The 7965-nt window shown below is 31.1% G+C and overlaps 1 protein-coding gene across 1 annotated transcript; it reads right to left on the reverse strand.

The window, feature by feature from the left end:
* Positions 1 to 344: 344 nt before the first annotated feature.
* LOC111896316 (protein trichome birefringence-like 19) lies at positions 345 to 5627 on the reverse strand. Its single transcript, XM_023892329.2, has 2 exons — positions 4879 to 5627; positions 345 to 1271 (listed from the first exon to the last, which is right to left on the reverse strand). Exons 1-2 carry the CDS (start codon positions 5551 to 5553, stop codon positions 501 to 503), a joined length of 1446 nt encoding a protein of 481 aa, XP_023748097.1. The 5' UTR covers positions 5554 to 5627; the 3' UTR covers positions 345 to 500.
* Between the last annotated feature and the right edge of the window lie 2338 nt (positions 5628 to 7965).

A 7965-nucleotide genomic window follows, 5' to 3' on the forward strand; every position in this document is an offset into this window, starting at 1 on the left:
TCAAATAGTGTCATGTCAATCTGTCACGTCACCAAAATCTAAAATTTGACACATCAACAAACCACGTCAACAGATAACTGAGTTCACTGGTTAAGTGGTTAACATTACTAAAAGAATACCTAACGACTAAATTGTAAAAAAAATAAAATAAAAAATAACATTGTTTCAAAATCAAACGTTTATGGAACATAGTTACTTTTGTATAATTTATCATCTAAAAACAAATAAAACTTTATGACTTATGGTATCGAGCTATTTATACATCACATTCATTAAATCGAAATTAAAAAAAAATTACCTATAAATAGTCAAAAACAGAATAGAAAACAAAGTATTTGCAGAAAATGGGGATTACTACTTTGAAAGTTGAAGACCAAACGATTAAGCTATGAACAAACCCAAAGAACATAACCTAGAAAAGCAACAAACCCATTGGGAACTTGTGATTCTAAAAATTACAAATTTAAATACATATTGTACAAGTCATCAATGCATATACACTATCTACCAATCTCCTCCCTCTTTATTAACTCCATCAAAAAATCATTCCAAGCATCAATCGGACCAGGCAAACACCAATGCACGCAATCATTGGCCATGGTCACATTTTGGAGTGGCCAATGTCCATATTTACTAGGATGTCCATCGGGTCTCAATTGCATAACTTGTGTCATGTCCATAATAGTAATTTTAATCCCATTTTTTCTCCCTTCACGCTCTCCAATCTTGTACTCTTGCAATTGAGTCTTGTACATTTCCAAACTATAATCCTCCATCACACTCTCATTACTCTTGAAAGGCTTTGTTCTTACACAATCACCCCCTTTATCCCAATGTCCACCTTCAAAATGTGAAGGTACAAATGACCTTAAAAAAACAATACCCTTGAAGTTCTTTAAGCTATTAATTGCCCGAAAAGCAGTCCGCCACGCCCTCCGGTAGCTAAATGTGGAGGGACGGTGTCGGATACTGCTTTCTGGGCAGTACAGACACCCAATGATAAAACGGTTTGAGTAGAACATGGTGGGTCGGAAAAACCATTGGCCAGCTGATATTATGACGTAGTCGAACTGTTCTATCTCTGATGTCCAGGATTCGTCAAATTCATCGAGGTATAGTTTGAATGGTTTTGTTATATCGTTACGGTCAGTTCTATCAGTGTTTACTAAATAAGGTGACCAAAAAATCGAAATGTTGAAGTTGTAATCCGGATACTCCCATCGCCTGAAATTTTGATCACTTGAGGTTGAAACATCATTTGGATATGCAACCTGAATGTTGGCATAGTAAATATAAATAAAGAAACAAAAAAAATATATATATATAAAAACAACTCTTTGTGTTATGATACTATAAGATTTTATTTGATACATGGTTCAAAACATCATATGAATTTTGCAAATATTTTTCAAAGACGGAAATTACAATCATCCACATCAAATATTAAATACATGCTAGCCCAAAAAGGAGCAAGTTGGGCTACCGCGTTAAGTCCTACCAAGAGCCCCAATTCCAAAATCTTGAGAGTTTTATTCTAATTTTTTAATTTTTAATTTTTTGTCTTGGGCATATCAATTTGTTGAATAAATAATAATATCATATAAATTATAATTTTTATAAATTAATAATTAATTTAAATTAGCATTTCTGTCACGTAAGGCATCATCGTGTTATCACAAACATATGAAATCAAAGTATTTTGGCGTTAACCCAGAAGTAGATTAATAAATAAATAAATAAATAAAAAAAAAAAAAAAAAAACTCCGAAAACTCATCGATTCATCTAGTATTTAAATTTATTAGGTTTAAAACATTCTCCTATTTAAAAATGGATAGATCCAATATAACATACATATGTATTGCATTGCATGGGTTGGTTGTGCTTAAATATTTTAAATAAACATAGTGCTGTGTTATATGAAATATTATATGTGTAAATGCTATTTATATTTAGATTTACTTGGGTAAATTTCAAATTCACATTTTGTTTTTACTTCACTTAAAATTAAATAGAGCAAAGGTCTTTCTTCTTTACTTTTAGTTAATAACTAAAGATCATCGGTAATGTGACACAAAATATTGTATATATATAACCCGTGGAAATTATGATCGATATGATTAAAAATTTTATATTGAAAAAAAAATTAACAATTAAAAATTTTATCATGGAAAAAAATATCATAAATAATAAAGGTCTGTTAGATAAAACTAAAATTTGTTTTATTAGACTTTTAAAGCATTACCGTCCTAAAAATTAAATTGTATTTTAGAAATTAAGACCCAATTAAAAAAAACAGAAATTTTAAAAATTGAAAATTCCTTATAAATATTTCCCATTTTCGAATAGTTATTTTATAAATACTTACCATTTTCAAATATTTATGTTAGCAAAAAAATAGGATATTTGAAAGATTTTTACCAATCACCAAAAAAAAATTCTGAAAATTAAAAATTCTTTAAAACTTGTCACGTGTCAATTAGTCTATCTAAACGCACGTACTGTCAAACGAAATTTTTTGTTTAAACTATAGCATTTTATCAAAAGCTAACATTTAGAAACTCTTAAACGCTTCCAAAAACACCATGCCAAACATAATAAATTATAAAATATAATATTATATTTCAAAACTCAATATTTTAATAAAAAAACATAATTAATTCTATAACAAAAGAAAAAACATTTTTTTAAATTTATAATACACAATAAATAAAAGTTTATTATTATTTTTGCAATTATCTCTTATGATGCATGGTGTTAATTCCATTTGGTCAAAAAAGGCACCGGTGTTGGCAAGCCCGGTGGTGTTGCGGTTCCGCCCCAGTGGGTTCGGAAGGGTGAGGCCAAATGGGTTTCGTGACCATTTTCAACCCATAGTTCTTTGAGATTATGTTCATAATAGACAAATTTGTAGGGTGTTTTCCAAAATATAGACATAAAAAAAGTTGCTTCCACATATAGACATGAATTCCGCAAACCTACCTCGATGGTTTCGCGAAATCAATTTATGCTCCGAGAAATTGATATGCCAAAAAAACACAAAAAAATAAAAAATAAAATAAAGAACAAATGAACGGAGCTAAATGAGCAATCTACAGAGGGTGCTTCGAGGAACCGTTCTTCAACATTTGTGTGTGTGTATGTTTTTTTCCTACATTGATTTCTTGGTGCATAAGTTCATTCTCTGGAGCATTTAGAGTTATCTTTACGGAATCTATGTCTACATGTGGAAATACCCATTTTTATGTTTATATTTTGGAAAACACACCCAAAATATGCCTTTTACGGGCGTAATCCCTAACTCTTTTTTCTTTCATATGTTTTACTATTTATACCAAATGTTTCATTACTTGTACATCAAGATTTTAATTATCGTTTTAGGATTTCAATTATTATTTTACAGATGTTTTTAAATATTATTTTAATTAAAATTGAAATAGTTGAAAGAGTTACTTGTATAGTAAGTTGAGAATGATATATAAAAGGGAGAGGTTAAAGAGAAGAAAAGTTGATACGAAGAATGTGACAAAATGAATGAGAATGCTCGAAGAGAGTGATTTTATTCACCGTTATCACAAGGGTGGAGGGAGACATTCCGTCCGAACCATTCTAATCCTCTTGCCATATAGACGTCAAATTAGTTTTTTGTTTTTATTCTCTCTCTTTTATATATCATTCTCAACTCGTTAACCCTCTCAATTTTAATTAAAATAAAATTTAAAAAACATTTTCAAAAACAACAATTTAAATCCAAACGGCCTTATCCCAACCATTATACAAGTGATCCATCTTTTTGAACCCTCTCAATTTTGATTTAAAAGTATTAAAATATTTACTAAAACCATAATTGAAATCCGAAAACAATAATTAAAATCCAAAAGTAAAAATATTGAAGCATTGAAATCCGAAAACGATAAATAAAATCCAAATGTAAAAATATTTGAAGCATGTGGTACAAGTACTGAAACATGTAAGATAGAAAGCGGGTTGTGGGTTGGAAATGGCCACGAACCCGCCCAGTCTCACCCTTCCGAACCCGTAGGGGCGGACCGCAACGCCGTGCACCCTTAAATAAAAGATTTATGATATTCCATTTCTAAACTTATTGCAAATGAAAGAAGATCCATTACACAATTTATTTGGCGTCGAGTTAATTTAATTGCTTTATACGGAAGTTCACTTGTGCAACACGTAATTTATTGATTTCTCCAAATAAGCAAGACCTTATGTTATGTCTCAGCATTAGATTCACTACAAGGAATATATGCTAAATTGCTAACTGTATATATTGTACTAAAGGATTCATAATCATGTGTAAAATTATGGTATGGAGAATTAAAGTTCTTAAAACCTCTACGACTTTTATAAGGTCAAATTTTGTAAAAAGGGTCCCTTATTTGATATTAATTTAATAATCAAATAAGCGACTTGATTACCAAATGAGAGGATGACCTAGTTAATTTGCAATTGTCCGGATTTCTATTTTTCTTTATATATAAATATAAAAAGGGTCCCTTATTTGATTTAAACAATAAGCATATATACATAAACTTGTTTTTGAAAATATGCTCACTTAAATAATAATTAATTGCAAGTACATTTTTTTTATAATGCAATTTGTCTTTTTAAGTATGATGAATTTGTTTATCTTAAACACTTGTAAGAGCAAACAATTTTTACATGTAATGATGTTATGAAAATTAAATTTCCATAAATTATGGAGAATACAATATGTATAATTTCATTACTTATTGTAATGTTGCATAATATATATTTTTTTTCTAGTTTTTCGTAGGGTATCTATAAAATGTAATGCATACAATGACTACGTACGAGGAAAAAAAATTAGAGAATGTTAGAGGGTGAAAAGACAAACATACCCTTGACAAAAGGCAAAGAAGAGATTGCATATGATTTCTTGCTACAGAATCACCAACAAATGCAAGAGACTTTCCCCTCATCATCTCCAGAAACTGCAGTGGATCAAGAACCGGAAGTTCACAGTCATTAGGTTTCCATCTCCATTTCAAGAAATCTTGATCCGGCCTCCCAAATTTCATACAGTTTTGATGTTCTTGTATTGCCCAACACGTAGTATTCGTATAATAAGGCCCCTCTGGATTCTCCACCCATTCGCCGGAAAACAAATCACATGACTTGTTACCACCACCACCACCATCACCATCACCGCCCGTCCTCTTCAACACCGCCTCCCTTCTCCCCCTCTTTCTCCTCCCTCTCTTCCTGTGTTCTTTCTTCTCCGGTGGTACAACCACCAATTTGGGATCATCGTCCGCTTTTTGGGTGGTGGGAATGATGTGGCTACGGTAGATAGGGTGGTGGCGGGAGAGAGTTGTGGTGGTTTGGACATTTAAAAGGTTATCTATAGGTGGCGGAATTGCAGTTGGTTTATCAAGAATGTAATGAATATAAGGGTAATAAATGGGGATGATGGTGACAATTAGGGCTAGGGCAACAAGATGGGCTATCTTTGAAGAGGTCTTTCGTCTTGTTGAAAGCTGTATTTTGCCTTCATTAATGGCATGAACCTTCATGGAAAATTATGGTGGTAGAGAGTGTAATTGGGATCCAAGTTGAAAAAACAAATCTATAATTACATACGCATATTGCGGTTGCTTCACTAACAAAGTTGATGGCTATCTCTTGCTTTATATTTATAGTAATCTAGTCATCTAATGATTCTAATCATCTAATGTGCCGTTCATAAAATAATAATAATAATAATAATAATAATAATAATAATAATAATAATAATAAAGTAAACTAGTCAATTTACACTTTAACCCCTTCTACTATTAGTTAGTTCATTACAAGAAAAACAAAAATTTTCATCTATCCCAAATCCCAAAAGCCCAAAAGGTTTGCTAAATAATATATATATAGTCGATTGATTCCGATCTCATGCACATCACAACTCATTGGTGTCAGATCTAGCGTCGTTGTCCCCTCTCATATGTAGACTAGAGAAGATTATGGGGACCAATTTTGTAACTTAGTTGGTATATGGTAGAAAACCCCTAAGAACATCCACAATGTAAGCAGTATAAAAGTTGAATAGTGTGTTGATTAGGATTGAATACGAGTTAGACGGAGTGTGAGTGATGACAAAGAGTAAAGTTGAATGATTATTAAATGGTTCAGAAGAAAATAAAATGGTGACTATGGTTAAATATGTATTCAATGGGTTGTGGATGTTGTTATATAAATGTGTAATGGATGATATGACAATTCATTCAACTCTATAGAGTTCAATGGAATGTGAATGTCCTAAATTAATGAAATCGGACGTAGAATAATCAGTGCATGATAAAACAATTCCAAGACAAATCGGCGACAATTGTATCCCATAAATAATTTGGAACATAGGACTTATAAGGGGACTGTAATCGTAATTCACGGAAGTGGAGTGACGGTTCCTGTGTGTGTTATATATCTAAGATATACTCGCGGGGGCGTAGTGTTATAAACGAAAGTGTAGTGTTATTGGTGTAATTTACCAAAATTAGAGAAAAGTCAAGGATCGGCCATTGTCTTATTTATTTCGTCGATTTGAAGATTTTTTAAAATTGTTTTTGTCATAGTAGACTTTAAAATTATCATTTTTGACACATTCTACCCTTGAATTTTTCACAAAACCTACGTTATAAACAAACAAATAATGCTAGTGGTTTTGACTAAAATATCATTCTAATTATCCTTTAAAACCTCAGATAACTTTTATTTTAATCTTGAAGTGATTTAGTTTTTTTTTTTTTTTTTTTTTTTTTTTTTTTTTTTTTTTTAACTTGGCTCATGTGAAATTATTTCAATCATGAGTTAATTGAATTTGACAAAGATAATTAAGGAAATGCATGTGGTATTACAATGGTTTTATCTTCACTTATTCAACGACTTAAAATATGTTAAGAAAATATATGTGATAGAAAAGAAACAAGTAGAAAATTGGAGGTCGACATGCAAAATTGCAAATGGAATAAAATTATTAGTTCCTCACGCAAAGGTGCCACTTTCTCTTTGCTTCTGAAAGGAATCAAAACACTCCCTTTTATTTATTTTTCCTACATTCACGACACATATATTTTTAACCCATATACTTTTTCTTAAGATGGCGTAAGTATATATTATCGACTAACACGCCGTCCGTTAATATATTTATATTGGTTAAAGGCGGATATGTATTCCTAAAAAAAGGTTAATCATTAAAAAAGTTAATTAATTTTTGTAATTGTACATATTTATCCATTAATTTTTTTTTACTTAATTTACCATTCAACTTGTTCAAATTCTTCAAATATATCGATATAACCGAGCATAACTATAGAACAAAAAATATTAAATTTGTTTAAAATATGTTTTGTAGCAGCAAAGATATGCTCGGGATCAAAAGGAAGCTATTGCGAAACTGGAAGCGGGAAAATGGATAAAAATCAAAGAAGTTTTAAACCTGGAAGACCACGTCATGGTGATCTTAAAACGACGTGGTGGTTGGAGAAATCCTGATTAAATAGTGACTTGGTGATTACGTGTTTTTAAGGAAGACCATGTCGTGGTGGCGGTCAACCACGACGTGGTGGGCCAGATTCGGGATTTATAAATATAACAATTATTCTCTCAACCCTAAGGAATGCTCTAAGTTATTTTCGACTTTTGGAGACCATAGAAGTGTTGGAACACAGAGGAAGCTCAAGTTTCGATTGAAGTTTAGCTTTTGAAGAGATTTGAGACAATAATACTTCTAAAAATTTATTTACTTTGTTTTTCATTATGATTTTCATTGTGAACTTCGTTTTCAAGTGTTTGTTTCTAGAAATCATGGGCTAAAAACCCTAACTTCTATTTAGAGTAGATGATCATTATGACTATGTGTTGATTTATTGGATTTTGGGACTGTTGCTAGTTGCTTATTTGTTATGATAGCTTGTTAAAGATCTTTTTTGTGTCAATGA

This window comes from Lactuca sativa, chromosome 3 (assembly GCF_002870075.4).
Source record: "Lactuca sativa cultivar Salinas chromosome 3, Lsat_Salinas_v11, whole genome shotgun sequence".
NCBI lineage: Eukaryota > Viridiplantae > Streptophyta > Magnoliopsida > Asterales > Asteraceae > Lactuca > Lactuca sativa.

Bases quoted from the DNA above. Each gene is read 5' to 3' on its own strand.
- LOC111896316 (XM_023892329.2), bottom strand. From the start codon at position 5,553: ATGAAGGTTCATGCCATTAATGAAGGCAAAATACAGCTTTCAACAAGA. The intron at 1,272-4,878 runs GTATGTTTGTCT...GCCAACATTCAG, and splicing joins TTCTTTGCCTTTTGTCAAGG to GTTGCATATCCAAATGATGT.